Raw genomic sequence first — 24696 nt, forward strand, 5'->3', positions numbered from 1 at the left:
GAAATCATCACAATGCACCAGGTTCGAGTAAAGAAGCGTTATGCACTGGAGTTACAAGTATATCCGCGAGGGGTGGAGTTTTGCTTCTATTAATTCAATCTGGCCCTAATGGAGGAGTTCTAAGTTCCCAAATGGAAAACCCCGCGCATTCAGGCTACCCTGTACAACAAAACGAAGTTCCCATAGCATATTTTCATGTCACACATTGGTGCAAGGCAGTTGGTCCGGGTTCCGGGCAAGGGTCCGGGCTCTGGGCGTAACCGGCTCTTCTTCGGGGCTAGGAGTCTTAGAAATTCCTGAATGAATAGAGCCTCCACATCATCTCCCATAGTCATTAATTCCATGATCAGCTGCTCAATGATAGACATGACAAAACACAAGCTTCATTAGGATTTTTATTTTTTGGACTAAAACAAATAGTCTTTATTATAATAAATCTGCTTTGATGGCACTGTGCTGTCCATTCATTCACATTGTTGGTGTGTTCCGTTTCATTTTTTACAGTAACAGCACAGTCTGGGATTTTGTTTGCATAAATAAAATAAAAAAAACAATGAACTGAGTTGTGGTGTGAAATGTACATTCTTCCAGACCCTTCTCCCTGCAGGCCCTCTCTCAGTGTACAGTGTGATGACGAAGCTAGGCTGATTCTGAACAGAACAGCTGTGGGCAACTCCAAAATCCAGGGTTGCATTCGAGATAGAGCAACTTACAGAGTTGGGTAGAACCTTAACTCAGCCAGGGAACCGTGATCAGAGCAAGACCACGCAGGCAGGTCAGCAGTGCCGGTTCTAGGGGGTGGCAAGGAGGGGCATCAGAAGGCCTTGCCACCCCAGTTGCCACCCTATTTGTATGGGGGAGATAACCTCTGCCCCCCACCTCTGCCCCCCACCAGTTGGAACCCTTGCCACCCCAAGTAAATCTTGCCAGAACCGCTGCTGCTGGTCAGATCACCCCGACTCTCTCCCTGCTGGTTTCACCTGGACCGACTGTGACATAGCAAAGGGAAGACAGACACACCGCGACTAGAGCAGACATGATCCCCCCACTCTGCAGGTCAGAGGGTCACGTCTGTTCGATGATCTATAGATCCGTCTGGTACTGAAAATCCTGCGATGCAGGAGCCGGACCACAGCTCACCAGATCTCAGCTGTGTGTGTTTCTATATACAGTAGCAGAAGTAGCCTACTTCCAGAATACTCAGATAGGGGAAGGGGTCTAGAATCCTACCCACACTGCATCTTGGCATTCTCTCTGGCATCTTCTCCAGGAGAAAATCAGCCTTTAAGGAAAATGTGTTTTAAGTGAAAATAAAAATGTCCTGGTGATCAGGATAGTACATCCTGTGCCAAGTTTCCTACAAAATAATTACAGTATATTTACATAAAAAGGAAAAAGGTAGCATCAGCTGTGGTAGAGATCTGATAGGATGAGAGAGGGGGAGGGGGCATTTGGTGAGAGGAGACTCACCCTGCTTTTACAACCAATCAACCAACCAACCAATCAAACAATCCGCTTGCAGACAACAACCTAAGGTAACCCTAACCCTGACTACCTGTATGTCATCAGATCACTTCCTTGTCATGGATGTAAAACTGTTATATTATTTCCGTCTCTTTCCAGAATCAACACTAAGCCCCTTCTTCCTCAATACTTAAAGAGTAGATCCGAAGGCACTGGCTAGGTGTAAGCAAGACGGTGCTAACAACAGTAATTCCACCATTCTGTCCGATAGATCAGATAGCGGTGTCTTCATCTTGCTTATACCCATCCAGCTCCATCAGATCTACACATGGATCTTAGGGGTCAGAGGTTGTTTCTGGACAGGGCCTCAGATGGACAAAGAGAGAGAGGAGTGGCGGGAGACTGTTGCTGGAATGTATGGATGGAGTTGAAAGCGCACAGACAAATGAGCAGTCTGAGTCGACCACTAGTGAGATATCCGGTAGCCACTACAGTGCCTCTCACGAGATCCCCATGGAAGCAGAGCACAAGCGCAGTGGTTAACGGCCCACTGACGAGACAGGAAGTGAGAAACTGACAAGACAGGAAGTGAGAAACAAGCAGACCACGTGACAAAGAAAAACTTTAAATGCCCTCGGCCCATTTCCTGTACACAAAACAAATACTGCTCTGCCCCTCCTTCCCCTCTCCCTACAGGCTTCATCCCTCCTTCTCTCCTCCATCTCTCCTCTCCTCCCCTCCCTCCAACACCCCTTCTCCTCCCATCCCTCCTGCTCTCATCCCATCACTTCTCCATCCCTCCTTCCCTCAGACCCTATCTCTTCTCCTCTTTCCTCTTCTCTCCTCTCCTCCCTCACCATCCCTACGCTCTGCCCTTTTATTTTGTCTCACGTCTCCTCCCCTCCTCTGCATTCACAGGACTTTGGCACAGGGCTCCGGGCGCAGAACAGGTCATCGGGGTGGGGTGGCCTCTGACGGGTCACAACGTGTCAGGCTTTTCCCGTCGCGAGTCGCAGGGTTCTGACGAAGTGTCGTAGAGTTCTAATGAGGAGTCGCAGAGTTCTGACGAAGTGTCGTAGAGTTCTAATGAGAAGTCGCAGGGTTGTAGCGAGGAGCCATAATAGGTCTAATGAGCTGTAGTCATGAAGTGTTGCCGAGTTCCTCTGCGGAGTGGTAGTCGTGGGGTTGTTCTGAGGAACCGGCGCTGTAGAGCTATGGTGGGCGTGTATGGACTGCTCTTCACAGATAGGCTAGTTCAGTCGTAAACAGTCTTGGCCAGAGGAAGAGGAGGATGAGGTGGGTAGCTAGCTGAAGAGGAGCCTTGGTGGAGGTGAGGGGTGGGGGGGGGGGGGGGGGGGGCTCACGTGGACTTCTGCCGATAGTGAAGGGTTAGGTCCCCCCCACTCTTCCAGATGAAGTGCTTGACCGTTCGCAGATCCATGTTAGGGTCCAGCATCTAGGAGAGGAGCAGAGGGAACCGCTGGCATCATCACCACAAACACTATTTAGCTGTGTGTCCACCAGTGAGCTGTTTGTAGCTGAAAAATGCCAAGCTTACAGCTGCTTAGAACGCACTGGGAAAGCTTGTTGACTGGCTAGGCTACCGACAGCTCACGCTAGCACCAAGTGTCGTGTTTTTGCAGGCAGCAGATGAACTAGCAAAGATAGCTAGCTAATGTTAGTCAGTGCTAACGTTCGCTGTCTCTGCGGTCTTGCCAAAACCGACCGTTCTCGTCGTCAGAACAGACCTTTATAGCCTGCTGTTCTACTTTTTTCAACTGAAAAAAAAGCCTAGAGGAACCCTTGGAAGCCGTTGGAACACAGCTCTCGTCTCTAGAGCTCATTACCCATCGTAAATGATGAGAAAAAAGCCCCAGCTCTAATACAGCTAGCAGGTGGACATGCATGCTTACTCTGTAGTCCCTGACATCTATCTGCCCTTCATTTAACCAGGTGGGTCATTGAGAACAAATTCACTTGAGAACAAAACACTTTTACAATACTGACCAGGATGGATCGATAGAGAGATCGGCAGACTCTAAACGGAATCTGTTCAGTGTGATCTGGTAGAGGATAGAGGATTGCAGCCAATCATAGCGCTACCTCGTCCTAAAACAGCCAATCAGTGGTCTACCTGGTCCTGGCAGAGCAGCTCTATCTTCTCCTCCGCCAGCACGGCCATGTCCTCCTCCTCCTTCTGCTCGCTGGGCTTCTCGTTGGCCGCGCTGCCGCTCTGCGATTCGTTGTCCAGGTTGATGATCTTCTCGTAGACGTGCTCCATCACCTTCCTGACCTGCAGCATGTCGCTGGCCGACAACCGGTCCCTACCCCCCCCAAGACCACAATAAGACGAACCACCACCACAACACAGCACGGTGTTCAGGGACTTGAAGTTGAGGTTTTATATTTGGTTCCATCCTTTCTAACTACTATTACAAATAAACACATTGTTATTCTTCTCTACTCATAACTGGGTGCGTTTGTTTTGTGTGTTTGTCTGGCCCTTACTTCTTGAGTGTCTTGGCCCCGGAGGAGGAGTGGGGCTGGAGGTAGAAGGGGATCTTGTTGAACTTGGGCATGTTTTTCTGGAAGAAAGAAATGGTGGGAGAGAGAGAGATCAGATCTTCTCCCTGTCTGAAGTCATTAGCCCTCATTCCTGAATGCAGTTAAGAAATGTATTCTTACTTACAAAGTTACTGGGAAAATTATGGCATTCCTCAAAGGTTTCTCATCTGGGATTTGTTCTTAGCGAAGAACAGGATTTACGGTGGGATACGCTCGTGCGATTCCTGTGGGAAGCCTTTCAAACTGCCTGGCCATGATTGGACAGACCGGTCATGCGTGACTAGGGAGGCCTTACCCTGGTATAAGTCACAGTGACATTCTCAGGCTTATCTCTTCCCTGTGCAATGCAAGCAGGGAAGTGCGGTGAGAGGCCTCACTCATATGATCAAAGAACTGGGGTTATGATAGTAACCTAAAGTTCTTCTTCTTTTTCAAACATTTGTTCCGTGTCTCATCTTTGTAAACTACTCCCGAATTGCAGATAAGCCATCTGAAGCTGACAAAGGCTGGAAACAGCCTCCCCCCTAAGATAGATGGATACTTTATTGATCCCCCCCAGGGGAAAATTTGATGAACCAAGACAGAGAATCATGTGCGCCGAAGAAGATGCAGTCACGTCCAGTAGGGAGAATCTGATAAATGTGTGGGGAGTTGACCAACTCACAACAGCACAAACATCCTGCACGGACAAGCCCCTGAACAGTGTCCATGAAGTAGCCATAGGTGAGACACTGAAGGAATATTCGAAAAAGAACTACACCGAGCAATATAAAATAGCCTACATTATTACAATGAATAAACATCCGTAAATACCACAAGTATGCATAAGTCTTGTAGGCTAGCCTACAATATAATTATCTGCGCACAAGATTTAGATGTTGCGCCAAAGCTAGGCCTGTCATTCAAGTTCAAGTTCAATATTGTATTGCCATGTGCAACAAGTAGGGGCCTAGGCTACAAGTAGGCTAGAGGTACATTGGAATTCTTGGTCCTGCACCTCTTTTCAATATTTTATCAGCTCAAGTTCCTGACTAAACTATGAATGTGAATAATATATTAACATATACCTAAGTAGGGTAAAGCCTGCCTGGACAGGTCTACTACAGTTGAATAATATAATGTTAACCTGAACCTCGAACCTATGAAGTCAAAACCTATGCCTCAAAATCAATGTCCTATTAGAATATGGATACAGACAAGCAAAGAAAGATAAGTGCGCCCTCTCCCACGGCGACGCCAGGTCATATCGCCCAGGATCATTCTGTCTGCGTAGACCTGCTTTAGACTGAGCGCTGAATATTTTACAATGAATCAACATCTGCAAATATGGAAAAGTTGAATAAGTATGAAGAAGTTTCTTATGCGTTTACTGACCGGTGCTTCACCGGTTGCGGTTTGGACATGATTTACTTCCCTCTCAACTGGCGTTTGCGTTTCTCCCCTGTGGATTCTTTGTGCACACGGTCCTGTGAATGCATGCCCTTATAAGGAGCTGGCAGGACGTTTAAGAATGCAAATTCAGTTGAATGAGAATGCCCGCTAAACTCACGAATCAGCGGCATTCCTCATTTGGGGGAATGGTAAATGGTAAATGGACTGCACTTATATAGCGCTTTTCCACCTTAGCAGCACTCAAAGCGCTTTACAATGGCTTCTCATTCACCCATTCACACACACATTCACACACCAATGGTGGTAGCTGCCATGCAAGGTGCCAACCTGCTCATTGGGAGCAATTTGGGATTAGGTGTCTTGCTCAAAGACACTTCGACATGTGGACAGTCGGAGCTGGGATTCGAACCGCTGACCCTTCGATCATTGAACGACCCGCTCTACCAACTGAGCTACAGCCACCCCACAACACAGCTGCGAACAATTCGCGGTTTACAAACACATTCCCACGCAGTCCCTGACTTCGGCGGAGTGAGGAGACATTTAAGACGAGACTTAGGGAAATGTTCAGGAATGAGGTCCACTGTCGTCATCGCTGTGCGGGCGGCAAACTCACGTCCACGGTGATGTCGATGACCCACTGTGGCACGGTCTCGTTGAGCAGCATGGACTCAGTCTCTCCGCCCGAGTCTCGACACAACAACCTGCAGGCGCAAAGGCAGGCGTGAGCAGTCGATACCCGAGACGATATCTGAGGATGGAAGTGTGTGTGTGTGTGTGTGAGTGTGTGTGTGTGTGTGTGTGTGTGTGTGAGTGTGTGTGTGTGTTATACCTGAACAGTGTCCTCCCTCCTGCCTCACCGAAGATGACTGGAGTGTGTGGTGGGACCTGGAAATAGCCGTTACCCTTCTGTATCCTGTTCTCATGTTCCCCGTTCACTGAGAACACACACACACACACACACACACACACACACACACACACACACACACACACACACACACACACACACACACACACACACACAGAAATTGAGGCCAAACTCAATGGAGCATGTGTAAATGTGTGTGTGTGTGTGTGTGTGTATGTGTGTGTGTGTGTGTGTGTGTGTGTATGTGTGTGTGTGTGCGTGCGTGTGCTCACCATGATTCATGTCTGTCTCCTCGTCTATGGGGTTGATGTGTGTTCTGGGCCAGTACTCAAGCAGAGCCTGCAGCAGTAGGCCTCCCAGGTTCACTAGCAAGAGAAGAGGGTGTGAACAGCACAGAAATCACCAGGATCTCAAGCCTGGGTCTCAAAAGGCAGGTGCATGTGTCAAGAGGCGGGTGTATTCGTTTTGTTCCACTCAGCCTCTCTACTCACGTTTGGGGTCAGAGCCGTCGGGGCTGGAGAAGCCTGCGTCCTTGGCCGACACCCAGGCAGCAAAGCAGTCATTCTCGTCAAGCGTGATGGTCAGCATCTGACACACAAAACAAACCCACCCAGATTACAGCCAAGTCCCAGAAAGGTTTCTCGGTCACTGTGCTGGACGCTAGAGATATGCTTGCTTGCTCTCTTTCTTTTTTCCTCTTTCTTTCTTTCTTTCTTTCTTTCTTTCTTTCTTTCTTTCTTTCTTTCTTTCATACATACATACATACATACATACATACATACATACATACATACATACATACATACATACATACATACATACATACATACATACATACATACATACATACATACATACATACACACACACACACACACATACACACACACACACAGACTGGGCAATTACAAACAAATTGTTATTTACAATGACCTGATGGTGGCCTACACAAGCTGACATAAATGCAGTATCATTCTAACAGCTGTCTTGTTCTGTGAGGAACGCCATCAGGTCAGGATCACCTCACCCCAGTCTTGAGGTCCACGGAGAACCAGTTTGGCACGTACACCATCTTGAACCTCTTCTTGATCTCCTCATCAAACTCCATCTTCCCAAGGTCCTCCACTTTACACGCCTGGGGAGGAGAGGAGAGGAGAGGGGAGGAGAGGGGAGGGGAGGGGAGGGGAGGGGAGGGGAGGGGAGGGGAGAGGAGAGGAGAGGAGAGGAGAGGAGAGGAGAGGAGAGGAGAGGAGAGGAGAGGAGAGGAGAGGAGAGGAGAGGAGAGCCAAACAGACTCATCATACAATCGTTCAAATGCAAACTACAGAGTCATGGTGGTGAAAATGCACAAGATAAGAGCATTGAGCACACTGCGCATCACACACACCTTGAGAACATCCCAGTAGGCTATGTTGTTGTTGGTGTCTTTGGTCAAGATGTGTCTCTTATCATTGAGGATGTGGCACTGAATGATGCTAGCGCCACCTAGAGGACAGAGAGGGGAACAACACTCACTGAGAGAGCAAGATGGAGAAAAAGAGAAACTCTGGGAGAAACAGGAGGAGAAGAAAGCCTGTGTGTGTGTGTGTGTGTGTGTTTGTTTACCTTTAATGACATGTTCGGGCTGTGTGCAGAGGGGGGTGAGGGGCGTGCTGCAGTCGTTGTCGTAATCTCCAGACGCTCTGAAATTGTGGATGCCCTTCAGAGACTGGCGGCCCCACGCCACAGGAAGCGCCATAAATGGTGACAGGAAACACCAGAAGTCGATACAGGAAACACCATAAAAGGTGAGAGGAAGTACCATTAGGAGAGAAGAGGAGGGGTTCATTACTCAAACACAGACTGACTGGCCAGGGTGGTTTCTTAGAATAAGAAATTAAAACGAGTCATCGCTCGAGTCAAAAAAGATGAAGAGTGAAGAATGCCAGTCAGTCCCATACTAAATCTGCTGGACCTGGCAAGATAGACATAAGCACAGATACAGATACACGCACGCACACGCGCACACACACACACACACACACATACACAATCCCACACAAAGACACGCACACAAGTGTGCGCACACAGACACACACACAAACAAAAACACACACATGCACATAAACACACATAGCCCCCTGCCTCATTCCCAGAAAACCATCCACAGGTGACAGATCCACTGCGGTCTCCGTGGCAACGGCGAGGGTGCTTACCCATTTGTTGACGGTAGACTTGGTGGTGGAGACCCAGATGGCTGTGGGGGGGTCAGCTGATCTGTCCAGCTCCATCTGAACACATACACACACACACACACACACATAAAGATTTACTCCCTCAGAACATCGTAGCCTGCCGAGCGGACGCCTCCGCCACGCCACGCCGCCTCACGTCCCAACATGGTCCCGCACTGGGCTGTGACGGCGCCCCCGGAGGCCTCCCACCTTGAGCACGGGGGCCTTCTCCTCGCAGATGAGCGTGCGGATGTCGGGGTTGCGCAGGTCAGTGCAGTACACCTTGCGGTCCCTCCCTCCGGAGTACACGTGCGTGAAGGCGTCGTTGGCCTGCAGTACCCACACGCCCTCGTCGTGCACGCGGTACGTGGCGATGCACCGCTGCTGGCCCAGCGACCACAGCCGGATGGTTCCGTCGGAGCTGCCGGAGAGGCACTGCGGGAGAGGGCGGAGGGTTAGCCCACCTGCATGTTACGGTTTAGCCTATAGCGTACGATATCTCATGTTACGGTCTAGCCTATAGCGTATGATATCTCGTTACGGTCTAGCCTATAGCGTACGATATCTCATGTTACGATCTAGCCTATAGCGTACGATATCTCATGTTACGGTCTAGCCTATAGCGTACGATATCTCATGTTACAGTCTAGCCTATAGCGCTAGATATCTCATGTTACGGTCTAGCCTATAGCGCTAGATATCTCGACACTCACGATGTAGCCGAGACAGCTCATCTGGCAGGCACAGCCGGCTAAAGCGGTATTTGGAGACACCGTGTAAGATTTCGCGGGATGTCTCTCAAAAAATGCACCCCCCTTTATTGGAAACTGAATGGTATACTCCGCTTATGCAGAGCACCGAATGTGAAAGTGCTACTGAAGGGGGGCTGTCACATGTGTTTGTCTGTGAGTGATCATGGCTTGTTTTGAGGAAGGAAGCCGTGCTGCCAAGCGAGCGAGCGACACAGCTTAGACACAGACAGCTGGTCTCTCAGCCCCCCAGCTTAGAACTTCACAGACGTTCCAGAAGGTTCCTCTGACCTGGGTGCCGTCTCTGTTGAGCAGCAGTGACTTGACGTTGTCCGTGTGTCCCTTCAGCTTCATCAGCTTCGCACATGTCCGCGGGTCCCACACCCTCAACACCTGAGGGCAGCACGCATCAACAAAACAAACAAACAACACTAACTCAACAGCACATTGAGGAAGCTCAAAGGTTTATGAAAGTAAACAGCTTTTAACTCTTGAATCTTTTATTTGGTGATGCAAACCAGACCGGACACCAAAGTAGAGAGAAGTAGCACTCGTATGACCTTTGAACCCGTCCCTACCTTCTCAGTGGAGCCTGATACAATGACAGTCCCCATCTGGTTCATGGACAGGCTGTAGATGGAGTCCTTGTTACCGCTCAGAGACGACGCTGAGAGGGACACAGAGGTTCAGAGGTCAGTTTGCGGGCGCAGGGCAGTATGCCAACTCCACTGTCTTGTAGGAGGCCGTAGTTAGTGTGCAGTATGTAGGGAATAAATGTGTAGGGGGTGTAGTATGTTGTGTGCAGTATGTAGGGAATAAGTGTGCAGGGTGTAGTATGTAGTGAGTGAGTGTGTAGTGTGCAGTATGTAGGGAGTAAGTGTATACTGTAGTGCACATGCTCACTAGTGACAGTGTTGTTGGAGGCAGTCAGGGCGGTCAGTGTGTTGACGTCCCACAGGAAGATCTGTCTGTCCAGACCGGCTGAGGCCACCAGCTCTTTATCCTTAGCATAGGCCAAGGCCTTCACATAGTCCTGCGCGCGCACGCACACACACACACACACACACACACACACACACACACACACACACACACACACACACACACACACAGCCAATAAACAGACAATAGAAACTACAAAATAGAAAAAAAAACATTTCCCTAGGATTACAGTTCCCTTCAGCGTAGTGTGAAATGAAAGCAGTCCAGTGATGAAACTGCCCTGTGTGTCTGTGTGGCCAGCTGACCCCTACCTTGTGTGTTCTCAGTGTGGACATACAGAAGCCCTTGTGGGCGTTCCACACTTTCACTGTGGTATCAGAGGAGGCAGATATCACTGGAGCAGAGAGAGGGAGAGAGAGAGAGAGAGAGAGGAAGAGAGAGAGAGAGAGAGAGAGGAAGAGAGAGAGAGAGAGAGAGAGAGAAATAGTTTTTTTTAAATTTCAGACCCAGGATCAACAGCAGCAAACATAGCCTAAACTCAGCTCAGCTGAGAGGCAAGGTGTGTCTCACTCACAAGTCTTCCCATTGCAGCAGAGGACTATGTCGTTGACCCAGTCTGTATGGTGCTCCATGGACGCAATGTAGGAGTCCTGCAGCAACATAAACACAGACAAGCTCAGATACCTGCTGTTATCTGGTCCAGGGCCCCAGGCAGGGCTAAGTCATGTTCTACTAGTACCGCAGCTTTCTGCTACGACTACTGGCCGTCAACAAACCCAAGTCAGCCTAATCTAAGTCTATCCCCTTTGGGGCTCCTACTACGCGTTTGGGCAGTTGTGCAGATTAAGATTGATGCTCTGTGCAATCCCCTTCAACCTCCACAAGCACACTGAAGCCATTCATCTATGACCCAGACGCAGTCGCATTTACTAGTCTCCCCACACAGAGGCATCTTCTTCAACTGCTTGAGATGGGTCAAGAGCTGTTAATGTTGAAATAGGGAAATGTATTTGTTCGTCTTTCCATCCATCCATCCATCCATCCATCCATCCATGCAGGTATTCTCTGCTCTTTTTAAGCCATTGTGCACCTGATGAGTCTGGACATGAATTAATTCATCCGTTCATTCATCTATCCACGCCTCTATCCAGCAGAGGTCAGCTAGTGCGTACCTTGTGCTGGTTGACGCTCCATATCCTGATGATGGAGTCCCTGCCCGCGGTGAAAAGGCGGTTGAGGGCCGGGTCCAGCTGCAGGGCGTTCACGCCATTGCGGTTGTACTTCTCCACCTCATCCCTGATTACATAGGACACCTGGGGGAAGAGGGAGAAATTACATCCCCACCATCTTCCCTGGCTGCGTCAGTAGAGAGGTAGACAGTCTGAGTGAGGGATGCCCCAGCCTAGGCTGACAGTTTCAATGAAACCTTATCAAACACAGCTCATTCATGACCGTTTTCTCTGATGGCATTATAGATATGGCTTAATATCTACTTTATTAAATTGAACTGAGCGTTCAACCCGCTCCCACAGACACAAATCCTAAACTGGATGGGAGAGAGGTTGAACCGAGCCTTTTGAGTGTGGTCGCAAAAGCAGACCTCCGTCTCGTGGTCGTGAGTTTGCTGACGTCAGGCATATTAAGTAAGCGTCTCTACAGAAATTAAATGGATGCACTGACCATCACACCTGCTGATCTCATACCGTTACAGGCAGTTGAGCAAACCCGATTTCTCTGCAGCTATATAACTATAGCTCCCTAGGTGTTCCGTAACCGTTAACGTTAGCCGTTGGATAAGGGGGCGTGAGAATCCCTTCTGACGGCCACCGCCGCAGATCACTCTGCTGGCAAGCCCCGTGACCGTTTGGTTCTACATTGAGGTGTTGGTCGAATATACAGGATCTTATTTGGGCACAAGAATCAATTGGGTCTGATGCATAAGCGTGCCGCTGGACTACTAGCGTGGCTAGCTCGCTGTCAGTGTTAGCTAGCTAGCGGAGAGGGAGGAGTGACCGGCTGCACTTGCCCGCCACGCGCTGGAGGTTCAAAGACGTGCATTGACCGCCGGGCAAATGTCATGACTGTCCGCCGAAGGGTGGCATATGTATGTAACTCAAGAAATCCTTGCTGTTCCTGCAACTGCAGGACAAGATATATAGATTTACCTGGACTTTTCTCCGCCCAGCTGCGTTCTGTCTGTGATGGGTCGCCATCTTGCATGTTGACAGATTGACGTCACTTCCTGACGGTTGCCAGGTTTGAAGGTGTTATCCCCCCTGGTTAAGGTCTATAAAACCCCTATTATGAGGACCGTTATTACAGATTCCCATATGAATTCGGGAACTGTGAAAACGGAGGGAGATGGTCAGGTGTGATAGTGTTGTGCTCCAACAAATCCCCCCTTACAATTCCGCCCATCCTTTCCATCCCATTATGGACATCAGTAGACTTGAAGGGGGTCCAACCTGCACCCTAACATCAGTGGGTATAGGTTGAATAAATGAACAAATGAATGAATAATTTAAGTCATATTGAATTCATTCATATGTTAGCCCCATGATGGTCATAAAATATTTCATTTTAGCCAATTTGTGTCTAGTTTTAGCTGCCAGTGATCATAACTCACTTCAACTTCAAACACCTAGGCTACCGTTAGACTCAGAGGACAAACTTTAGGCTAATAATGATGATGATAATAATAATAATAATAATAATAATAATAATAATAATAATAATAATAATATAAAATAACACCTCTGCAACATTGGTCACAGGTTACTGTAGTTGTGACTCATAAGACAAACTAATATGACTTGGCTGTGGCGGATTATGACCCCTCGCTGGGAGTAGATGTTGCTGTAAAAGGTAACCCCCATATCTATTACACCTGCCCCAATACCCCATCTGCCTATCTGCAAAACCTGATCAGGGCTATTTCTTTATAACAATTAAAGCCCACAATATAACACATAGTTTATCGTTGAGACTACTGGATTACCTGTAGTCTGAATAGGATTACCTGTAGTCTGAACAGGATTACCTGTAGTCTGAACAGGATTACCTGTAGTCTCAACAATAAAACATGACAGGCTGCCTCCATTCCTCCGTCATTCCTTCATTCAGCTCACAATATACAGACCCGATTAGCTATTGTGTACCTATACCTATACCTATACCTGTATATATACCTATATATTTCTAGATCTGTTGGAGTGAGATTGGAGTAGAAATGTGCACTGAACCACACTAGAGGGCGCCAGAGACTAGTCAGTGTGTCACCCACACTGGCCACATGTCTTGGAACTCAGTAGACCAGCCTTTCCTAGCCCAGCCTAGCCTAGGCTACTGTGCAAGTCAACCCAACTTCTTTACTTGAGTGAGTCTGTGCAAATAAAGTCAACCATTCAGAATTACTTGAACTGAAGTACAGAAAGTAGGTCTGCTTTCAAATTAGCCTAGGCTATTATCCATAACATTTTCATCACATGGGGCCATTAAAGGTTGTAAAGATTACAATGAACTCTGACATAAAATCTATTTGTGGTTTGGTTTGGTATAAAATAATAATACCAAATAATCAGGCAGAGCAGTATTCCAAACACTAAATTATTTCCTCTTTGATATCAGGCTGTTTGCCTTCCGTGTTTAAACAGAAACAAAAGAGTTCCCCTAATGAATTATTTCAGTTTCCACCACTGCCCACCTCCAGGTGACACTATAGGACCATAAAGAATGTATCCATTGAACAACCAACATCACACAGCAGATGTTAAGGAAAATGTTTTGCTCCGGACATATAACTTTTTTTTTCTTTTTGTGAGGAAAATATACATAATTTTCATGTTTTGCATTTTATCTCTACTCTTACTTAGGTCATAGCCTGCACATTGTTTCAGATAGTGTTTTTTTTTCCATGCCATATGTTCATGAAAAAACTATTGTGGAGTTCCTAATGACGTGCCTATTTAATAAGGGAGGGTCTTCTGTCTCTCTGAACTGAGCTGCAGCTAAGCAGTTATTGTCCCAAACAGGTGGACTCCTGCTAAAGTGATCATCTCGTTAGAAGGAAAATACTTCCCAAATATTTCACACATACTTCCCATTATACAGGGATTAGACACACACACACACACACACACACACACACACACACACACACACACACACACACACACACACACACACACACTATATGATATTCATTAAATAGCAGAGTTAAAGCCTAAAATCCTATAGCCTTCTCCACATGAAACAGCATGATTAGTCGCTGTCTGAAACCGTTTCTGGGAGGATTATTTAGGCGATATCCTCAACAGTTTTGGCCTACTTTTAATTCAGTCTCAATCATCGAGTCTCGTCTTGCTTCTTTGATTAAGCCTATTATATTTATGTATGATTAATCTTATTATTTACTAATGTACGTATGGGCTATTAACTTTCAATCAGAGCCATAGACATGCACAGCACCGGCGACGCGTCGTCCGAAAAGCGCGCCCAGGCAGACAAACAGTAGGCGTTACCACGAACATCTGACTTCCTCGCTCCGCGGCGCAAGGGCAATCAAATGGTTGGGATGCATTTGCGGAGAGCGAGGTTACCGGAGACTGGCAAGCGGTCAATCTACCACCGGCACCGAGCAGATCAGGCTTCGTGCGCGCTCTTAGGGAACTTGTTATTTGGACTAAATCAACAACTGCGAGGAATATTGAAGAGGCAATGACGACTTTTTTCTGGACGTCTGATATTAAATTCTTTATGTCAGACTTTAGACTATTAATTGGGAAGTGTAATGAATGATAGTTTGATTAATTCAAAGAGGGACCGCTGGATATGCCTATAAAAAGGATTTAACTGATCCACCCTCGGAAGCGCCTGGAATTTGCACTAAACTTTTTTCCAGACTCGAACTATTAGCCATTTTAAAACGTTGGTCTATTTTGAAAGGTCTTGGGTTTTCTAAGAGAGAAAGAGTTGGATGTGGCTTCTCTTTTTGTTGTCCTCAGCAGTCTCTGGAAATGCGTAAATTAACTGAGATCAGCTGAGAGAAGGAATGCAGTAAATACAGGAGTTTCACAGGTAAGTACGCATCTCTTTACCTTGGTGTTCTCTTCCTACTGTAGGTAACCTCATCTGCTCCTTTGGCTTTGCCTTTAATTAAATGTAGGATATTTACTCTACTGGGAAGATATACGTCATAGGCCCACCAGGTCTTTGTGGATAACAGTAGGCTAGAGTCAAATGTTGTGGTTAGGCTTCTATTTCTTGCTCTATTAAGCCATGTGTTCTGTTTAAAATGTCATTAGCAATGGCATAGGGTTTGTTTATAATTCATGGTGCATGGGACAAGATCGGTTCTTTTTTTGCTCTGTGAAATAGACTTTCCTCTGTCACGATTTGGCATCAAACAAAAGGATAGAGGTTGGGGGAAGACCACGGGTGACGCGCGCACAGGGGATAAGCTCTCCTCTCGCTAATCATGTTTAGACGATCCCCTCCTCTCTGCTCTCCTCTCCAGGACCGGACTGATTACTTGCTAACCTTAGGCGAGTCGAGGGCTGTAACTCAGTTTCTGTATTCCCCCATGGTGAGATCACTCTTGATTTCAGATGATTTTAAGTATCCTATAGTTGCGATACATTATAGACTATGTTTCATACTGTATGTTTCCCTGTATTTTAAGCACATTGCCATTAAGATAGTAAATCACATGTATTACTTTTAAATCAACAAAATGTCAAGCTGCCTAAATGCACTGTGGTGCACGGCTGCTTCAACTTCAGCCGACAGACGCTCAGGACAACAGGTGTCCGCGGGTTATGCCTCGAATCCATTGCATTGTGTATGTCCCTCCACCGCTGTTCCAAAACCAGTGTGCTTCGGTGTGTAGACCAGTGAGTTATCCTTCACCCGAATACCTGACCTTTCCTGCTTGGCCTGTCTAAGCAGACGCGCTATAGCTGTCAGGAATCGGACCGAGGCGCGTCTATCGGAGGCGCTGCGCGTCGGGCGGACGTTTCGCTGCTCTCCTTGTCCAAGGTCCTGAAAGTCTAGAGTAGCGCCGGGATTCAGTCGAATTGTAGAAAATTGCATCCAAGAGCAGGGACATTCTTCTCGCTGCAAAAGACAACAAGCAAAGGAAGAAGAGGATTTTGAAACTGCCTCCGTGTCGCCTAGGCTAGCATAGCCTACTGTCAAATGTTCATTTCTAATTTCTCTGTTTCTCACGGATATAATTTGCCTACAAATATATACCCTAGCCCTAGATTACAGGAGAACTTTAGGACGATATCATTTGGCATATTATGTTATATTATTATTACTAGGCTACTGTATTATTACCCTATAATGTTGCAATAACCTAATGATATAGGTATGAAGATCATGATTTATCCAAAGATAAATAGCCTACATTATTGGCAGAGAAGAGAACAAATTAGCTTGTCCTCTCACATGTCAGACTAACTCAGACCAAACGTGATAAAATAATGTGGAATATTACGGACACGCGCGGGGGTCGGTGGGTCGGTTATATAAAGCGCCTGGCTCATGCATGCATGCCCTGTGCCTGCGCGTGATTAAAGGCATTTGTATTTGAATTAAAATGTCAAAACATCGTCAAAGTCTAGGCTACAACTCACCCACAAGGCATCTGTTGACGGCCTGTGTGCGTGTTCATATCGTTACGACTATGAGTAAGGCAAGGCAAGGCAAGGCAAGTTTATTTATATAGCACATTTCAGCCACAGGGCAATTCAAGGTGCTTTACATGAGACATTAAAAGCATTAAAACAAAAAGCAAGACATTATAGACATTTAAAACAAAAGGCAGGACAAATTAAAAGCATTAAAACAAAAAGCAAGTCATTATAGACATTTAAACAAAAAGCAGGACAAATAGAATACAGGAATAAAAGTTACAGTGCAGTATACTGATAAACATAGCTCCTCTTAGAAAGCAGTGGCAAAAAGAAAAGTCTTCAGGCTTGTTTTAAAAGAACCAAGAGTTGCAGCAGACCTGCAGTTTTCTGGAAGTTTGTTCCAGATATGTGGAGCATAAAAACTGAATGCTGCTTCTCCATGTTTTGTTTTAACTCTGGGGACAGAAAGCAGACCTGTGCCAGATGACCTGAGGGGTCTGGATGGTTCATAGCATATGAGCAGATCAGAAATATATTTTGGCCCTAGACCATTCAGTGCTTTATAAACCAACAGCAGTATTTTAAAGTCAATTCTTTGACAGACAGGAAGCCAGTGTAAAGACCTTAGTACTGGTGTGATATGCTCCACTTTCTTAGTCTTAGTGAGGACTCGAGCAGCAGCGTTCTGAATCAGCTGCAGCTGTCTGATCGATTTTTTAGAGAGACCTGTATACATGCCGTTACAGTAGTCGAGTCTACTGAAGATAAACGCATGGACAAGTTTTTCCAAATCCTTCTGGGACATAAATCCTTTGATCCTTGATATATTCTTCAGGTGAGTAGAGCCACAGCTGCCAATGTAGATGTTCATATAACATAGAAGGTTCTCGTCGCCCTGTCTTCTTCTAAGCCACATAGTCTATAAGAGGCAGGCCAATCAAAAACAGTTCAGAGTTTAGCCTATTGAACGGATCAACTGAGAATGGTGATATAGCCTAGGCCTAATGATCTGGAGTGGGCTTCCACGGGCGTTCCCAGGTTTAACGAGCGGCACGCCTGTTACCGGGGTTATTCTCCCGTTGCACGGCAGGGCTCAAGAGCGTGCCTCACATCATAGCCCGGTGGTTTATGGCCCGGGTGATCCCAGGGGACGGTTATCAATCAGTCAGCCGGGATATGCCTGCATCTCAATCATCGCACAATCATTGAAATATAGGCTGCCTATAACCCTTTTACATGGACACAGCACAGCTAGGACCCACACCACCAACCATTTTTACCGAAACACAATTGAGAGGTCAGCCTACAAGCCTATGATCCTAAACAGAGGCTAACCCGTAGCCTGGAGGAGGTTAGCGAGGGCTTTGCTTACATCTTGATGGAGTGTTACAACAGTTCCCTGTCAACGCTCCATCCCTCATCATGTGACAGTAAGCACGGGTGATCTGATTCAGGCCTAGGCTGGCAATGTTTCCTGGATGGAGAGAGAGAGAGAGAGAGAGAGAGATGTAGTGATGAGCAGAGATTTCAAGTGGTTATGAGGTAGGCTATTTCCCTCTCTCTCTTGGTTTTGTGGTAGTGCTGTGGTTTTGGTCAGGCTGACCCTAGTGTCATTGTTGGTTTGGCGGCTGAGGATTTATTTGTGACAAGTGTGCCAGGCTTTTTGGGCCCAGGAAGCAATACGAGGTCTGTCTGCTGTCCATCTGTTTGTCTGTCCAATCCTGGTTACCGACGAAGGTTAAAGGCCAAACACAGTTGTTGTTTTTTAAAGAGAAAAAATAAATAAATAACCTATTTTGTTCCACTATTGACTATTGAATATAGCAGAACCTTCGTCTTTTGTGTCAGCCTTAAGTGCCTTATGTGTCATTGATTTAGGAAAGCATCTGATGTTTGATGAGCTCATACATCTGTGATTCAGAGAGAGAGAGAGGACAGTAAATTGTTTAGCTGAGTGTTTGGCTTAGACTTCCCCATATATCAGATTGTCTGAGGATCAAGACTGCCTATTGTTTCGTGTATTTTGCCGCTCAGAACCCTTTCTCTCCTCCTCCTCCTCCCTTCTTCTCTTCATCTCTCTGTATCCCATCTCTCTCTCGTGCGTAGCAGTCCACACGGGCAGGGCAGGCAGCACCTGGCCCCCCAGTCTCCTAACTCACGCTAATTCCGTTCGGGTGAAGTGCCTGCGTGTTTTCACTGAGAGCTCCAGATGTAGAGCAGACTTATGTGCCTGAGTGTGTCTGAATGTGTGTGTGTCTGATTGTGCTGTGCCGTGGTAGGTAGCCTGACAGCAGCCCCTGATGTGCGGGCCATAGACTGCGCCGGCAGTATGTCCACAGATGCTTACAGTGTGAGCCATGAGACAGACACACGCACACACACACACACACACACAAAGTGTGCTACTGTATACTCCAGATAACTCCCAGATAGAATGCTTTCCAGCTCTGTAAAAGGCAGTTCGGAACCTCCTGACCTGAAAAGGGTTCTATGGAAGAAGAATCCTCTTCTGAACCTTTTTTCAGAGGGTTCTTCTATAGCACCCTTTTTCCTTTCAGAATGTACTGTACACGCCTGTATGTGTGGCTGTGCTGTAAGCAGCCTGATCTATGTAGACCCTACAATGTTCCCGTTCAGCCTACTGTATGTCTACTGTAGGTCTACAGAGCTTTAAACAATACCATGTGAGCCCTGGGCCCTTTCCAGCGTGGAAAGTTGTGTTGTTCTTTTTGGGTGGTACAGTGTTCCATCTGTCTCTTTCCTGTTTTAGCCGCAAAGTCCAACTGGGGCTGTGTTTTGTTTGAGGAACAGTGTGAGCCTGTGGCTGCTGTAGCTATAGATACTGTATGTCCAGCTGCTCACCATGCATCACAGCGAAGCAGCGGCCTGTCAGACTCCTCACTGCTCCAGCCATGATGAGTTCTAATTGAGCGCCGTTTTTATGTGAGCTCTTGGGTGTTCTGTGTGTGTGTGTGCGTGTGTGTGCGTTTATGTACAGTGTGATCTCGGGGCTGTTCTGTGTGTGACCGTGTGGCACTTCAGGTCCTGAGTGTGAGAGGCACCGAGCAGAGAGTGTGTGTGTGTGTGTGTGTGTGTGTGTGTGAGTCTTCAGCCGCCAAGGTCAGGTCAGAGAGGCTGTCAGCGACCCTCACTCTCATCCCTCTCAGCCGGAATTAGCAGAGCACCATACCAAGGACACCATTAGCATTTATAGATTTTCATTACATTAGAAATTGATTTCACATTTTAGCCTCTGATGTAACTTTGCCCTCGCATGTGTGGTAGCCTACTGTGTTGGGTGGCAGAGTGGTGAGGGTGTAATGACTGTTTGAATGTATGAGCATTTCTATGTTTAAAAAAAAATATATTCTAAGTAATTACCAATTTCTATTTCTAAGTTCTGCACATTGAAGATGCACTGGTTCATTTGGGGATACCTAAGGCATTGCCTTTGTGTATTTTGCTGTATTTTGTCAGTCTTCGTTCATCTTTTGTTTTGATATGTCATTTGCGTTTTGACTACTCTGGCTTGCCGTAGCCTGTCTGACAAGGGGAGTTGGTTGCTGTGCGCGCACCCGTAATAAGTTCTGACTGAGAGCTGGCAACCGTGACTGTCATCTTTCATCCCCTTATTATAACTTTCGCCCCCTTGCAGGGGCGTAACAAGGGTCGGATTGTGTTGTTTGGGATGTTGGTGTGGACAGCGGTGTTATAATATACTGGATTGGGGAGTGGAGATTGTGTTAAGGGTCTTGTATTTTCTGGGTTCTGATATGGAGAATGTGGACAAGGTCTGGTATATTTGCTGGGTTGGTGAGGGGGAGATTGTGGCGAGGGTCTTGTATTTTTCTGGGTTCTGACATGGAGAATGTGGACAAGGTCTGGTATATTTGCTGGGTTGTGGTGAGTGGAGAATATTAGAGTACTTTAAGAGGGTCAGTTTGGGCAGGGGTGTGAACAGGGAACTGAGGTGTCAGACAGACGGCTCCATCAGAGGAGGATCGATCCGTCTTCTGCTCCAGACCCTTCTGCTGCTGCAGTCCTGCCACAGGGACTGTGTAGACACCTTTAGATCACAGGAAATAATCTGGGCTCACATGAGGACCACATTATTGGTCTTCCACACTGAGAGACAGTGAAGAGGACGCCGTGCTGCTGAAACATCAGTGATTTGTGCACCGATTAAAGTTGTTTTTTAGATGATCCATGTGCTTCAGTACTCTTCTATTAGTCACCGTTATGTATTGACTCATGAAGAGTAACAATCTACAGCCCCTTGAGCCGGGCCACATCTGACCATCTGCAGCCAATCACAGGCCAGGTGTTAAAGCCAATCATTCTGCTGTCAGGGAGGTGGGGGGTGGAGTGTCACAGCTGAGGGGCGGAGACCTCTGTGGAATGGCCTGGAAGGGAGGCGGGACCAGAATGCAACTGTGTCAACAGAGGAGCGATTGCCAAACTCTGAGCTTTACTGGATGTGAGGGCTGAAAGTAGAGCATGTTATTGCACACTTCATGACATGCAAACATACACTCACATACACTCCCCAGTATGTTTTCTTGTAACAACAACAACAACAACAACAACAAACAACAACACAGTGACCCTCGGGTTTACAGGATGTAGTCATCATAAAGACAGGAAGCGGAGACATGTTTACCTGTGCTTGACAGGCGGGGCTGAGGCCCGAGAGTGCCTCGTTGAGAGTGAATTATAAACTGTCCTTGAGCTTCTCCACCTTCATCTCTCTCTAAATCACCTCCAGATGCCCTACCACAATGACACACACACACAAACACACACACACACACACACACACACACACACACACACACACACACACACACACACACACAAACACACACACAGTCCACGGACACAGCATAAACACTTCCACACACACTTCCACACACACACACACACACACACGCACGCACATACACATACACACACACACACACACACACACACACACACACACACACACACACACACACGGACACACACAATTCGACAAGACATGCTTTGGTCTTAGACCATCCATCACATGTTTTACACATTACATGGCTTTTATCAGTGTTGGGCAGTAACGCGTTACTAGTAACGCGCTACAGTAATAATATTACTTTTTCCAGTAACGAGGGGTGTAGCGAGTTACTAATCACATTTCAGTAATAATATTACAGTTACTTGCCCCCAGAAAGCTCGCTACTGCATTACTTTTGTCATAGGCCTGCTCTGTTTATTTATTTTCGTTTTGCAAAGGGTGAAATAAAGTTTTGATTTCAGATTGAAGAACGTTCCGCTCATATCACGTCCCGTCACATTATAACCAGGCAAGCAGCGAGCGAGCGTGACGACGTTAACATTCCATGGCTGGAAATACGCACACTATTTCGATTTCCTGGAACTGAAAGACAACAAGAATGTTGTCAAGTGTAAACTGTGTGTAAGTTCTACTAAGACTCTTTCTTGTGCCAGAAACACCACCTCAAATCTCCTGAAACATTTGCTACGCCAACACAGCAACATGAAGTTGGTGGAAAGAGAACCGGACCGTGATGAGCACGCTGCAAAAGGTAGTCAATATGGAAAGTAATGTATTACATAAGTAACTAGTTACTTTTGGCTGGGAGTAATAAGTAAAGTAACGATATTACTTTTAAAAAGGGTAATGAGTAATAAGTAATATATTACATTTTTTGAGTAACGAGCCCAACACTGGCTTTTATACGCCAGTGCATGTCCTTGTCACCTGACACACACAGCTGGCTTCGGTTCACCAGACTACTGCTGCTATCCAGCCTCTGGTGGATCTGTGTTCCGTGACTGAGGTTATTACCAGAGATCTTCTGGGAACGTTACATCAGTCCCAGTGTCTGTATACACACACACACACAAACACACATCTCTGTACAGTACATACTACCTCCATGGTGACATCACCATGGTACGGGCTGTAATTGGAGTGCTGTATGGGGGGTGAGCTGACACACACACACACAAACACACACACACACACATCAGTACAGTATAATATACAGTATACATGTGGACATGCGCACACACACACACACACACACCCTGCCAAAGCCAAGCCATGAAGTCTAAGGAATTGTCTGTAGATCTCTGAGACAGGATTGTGTTGAGGCACAGATCACAAGGCACCTAAAGGACTGTGTATATTTGACTTGAAACCAAGATTTGACACTTCTGCTTAACACATGGCCAATCCCGTCCCTACGGTGAAGCATGGTGGTATCATCACCAGGCCAATCCCGTCCCTACGGTGAAGCATGGTGGTATCATCACCAGGCCAATCCCGTCCCTACGGTGAAGCATGGTGGTATCATCACCAGGCCAATCCCGTCCCTACAGTGAAGCATGGTGGTATCATCACCAGGCCAATCCCGTCCCTACGGTGAAGCACGGTGGTATCATCACCAGGCCAATCCCGTCCCTACGGTGAAGCACGGTGGTATCATCACCAGGCCAATCCCGTCCCTACGGTGAAGCATGGTGGTATCATCACCAGGCCAATCCCGTCCCTACGGTGAAGCATGGTGGTATCATCACCAGGCCAATCCCGTCCCTACGGTGAAGCATGGTGGTATCATCACCAGGCCAATCCCGTCCCTACGGTGAAGCATGGTGGTATCATCACCAGGCCAATCCCGTCCCTATGGTGAAGCATGGTGGTGGCAGCATCATGCTGTGGGGATGCTTTTCAGTAGCAGGAAGCAAGAACTAGGAGACTAGTCGGGATCGAGGGAAAGATGAACGGAGCAAAGTACAGAGAGATCCTTAATGAAAACCTGCTCCAGAGCAGTCAGGACCTCAGACTGGGGCAAAGGTAACGTTCCAAAAGGACGACCCTAAACATGCAGCCAAAACAATGCAGGAGTGGCTTTTGGACAAGTCTGTGAATGCCCTTGAGTGGCCCAGCCAGAGCATGGACTTGAACCCGATCGATCATCTCTGGAAAGACTTGAAAATAACTGTGCTATGACGCTCCCCATCTAACCTGACAAGACTTGAGAGGATCTGCAGAGAAGAATGAGAGAAATTCCTCAAATACAGGTGTCCAAGCTTGTAGCGTCATACGTATAGCGTCATTTTTTATTTTTAAAACCTGTTTTTGCTTTGTCATAATGGGGTATTGTGTGCAGATTGATGAGAAAAACTGATTACAGTGATTGCAGTGTTGCCATACTGAGTAGTACATTTGTGTCAAACTGCTATCCATCACAGAGAATGAGACTGTTCACTGTTGGCAGACTTCACTGTATAAGATATGTAGACCTGCAAATCATGTGTATGTGACAGAGGGAGATAGAGTGAGAGAGAGAGAGAGAGAGAGAGAGTAAAAGAAGAACGAGAGGATGCTTTATAGCCTCGTGACTTTATGTGTGCGGCCATGCATGTGTTTACAACCCAGAAATATCACTGCAAACCTTTACTAGGAAGATCTTCTACCACCCTTAACCGTTATTAATGTTTGCTGACCCGGGTTTGAACAAACATCTCTTCCCATAGCAAAACTTTATGAGCGTCTTTAAAGAAGCTCCAGAAACCACCAGTAGTCAACAGGAGCAGCGGAGGTCTAGCAGTACAGAGCAACAGAGGAGAAGGAGGAGGAGGAGAGTAGCGGAGGAGGTCTAGCAGTAGGGGAGAAGGTCTAGAGGTAGAGTAGCAGAGGAGGTCTTGCGGTCCCTCCCTACCTGACTCCTCCCTGCCCCCTCACACACACACACACACACACACCACCTTCCTTCCTGCCTGGTCCAGCTGAAGAGGTAGCCTGCTCCTCCAGCAGCTAGGAGAAGTGACAAGGAGGGAGGAGGCAGACTCAACCAGGATTA

The 24696-nt window shown here is 47.0% G+C and overlaps 1 protein-coding gene across 3 annotated transcripts; it reads right to left on the minus strand.

The window, feature by feature from the left end:
* Positions 1 to 2817: 2817 nt before the first annotated feature.
* Positions 2818 to 12433, minus strand: wdr48a (WD repeat domain 48a; the record flags this gene model as incomplete). 3 transcript variants are annotated; one of them, XM_084461246.1, is made up of 19 exons in its annotated part: positions 2818 to 2920; positions 3599 to 3788; positions 3973 to 4049; positions 6038 to 6125; positions 6254 to 6359; positions 6565 to 6657; positions 6784 to 6880; positions 7320 to 7427; positions 7680 to 7777; positions 7898 to 8000; positions 8488 to 8562; positions 8716 to 8940; positions 9546 to 9647; positions 9833 to 9921; positions 10158 to 10287; positions 10508 to 10590; positions 10771 to 10846; positions 11369 to 11509; positions 12362 to 12433. In XM_084461246.1, 19 exons carry the CDS (start codon positions 12407 to 12409, stop codon positions 2825 to 2827), a joined length of 2025 nt encoding a protein of 674 aa, XP_084317372.1. The 3 variants fall into 3 exon arrangements, with proteins under 3 accessions (XP_084317372.1, XP_084317373.1, XP_084317374.1); XM_084461247.1 differs by having other exon boundaries at positions 10508 to 10563; positions 12362 to 12409; XM_084461248.1 differs by lacking the exons at positions 2818 to 2920; positions 3599 to 3788 and having other exon boundaries at positions 3969 to 4049; positions 12362 to 12409.
* Between the last annotated feature and the right edge of the window lie 12263 nt (positions 12434 to 24696).

Source organism: Borostomias antarcticus (assembly GCF_949987555.1).
Source record: "Borostomias antarcticus genome assembly, chromosome: 2".
In the NCBI taxonomy this organism is placed as follows: domain Eukaryota; kingdom Metazoa; phylum Chordata; class Actinopteri; order Stomiiformes; family Stomiidae; genus Borostomias; species Borostomias antarcticus.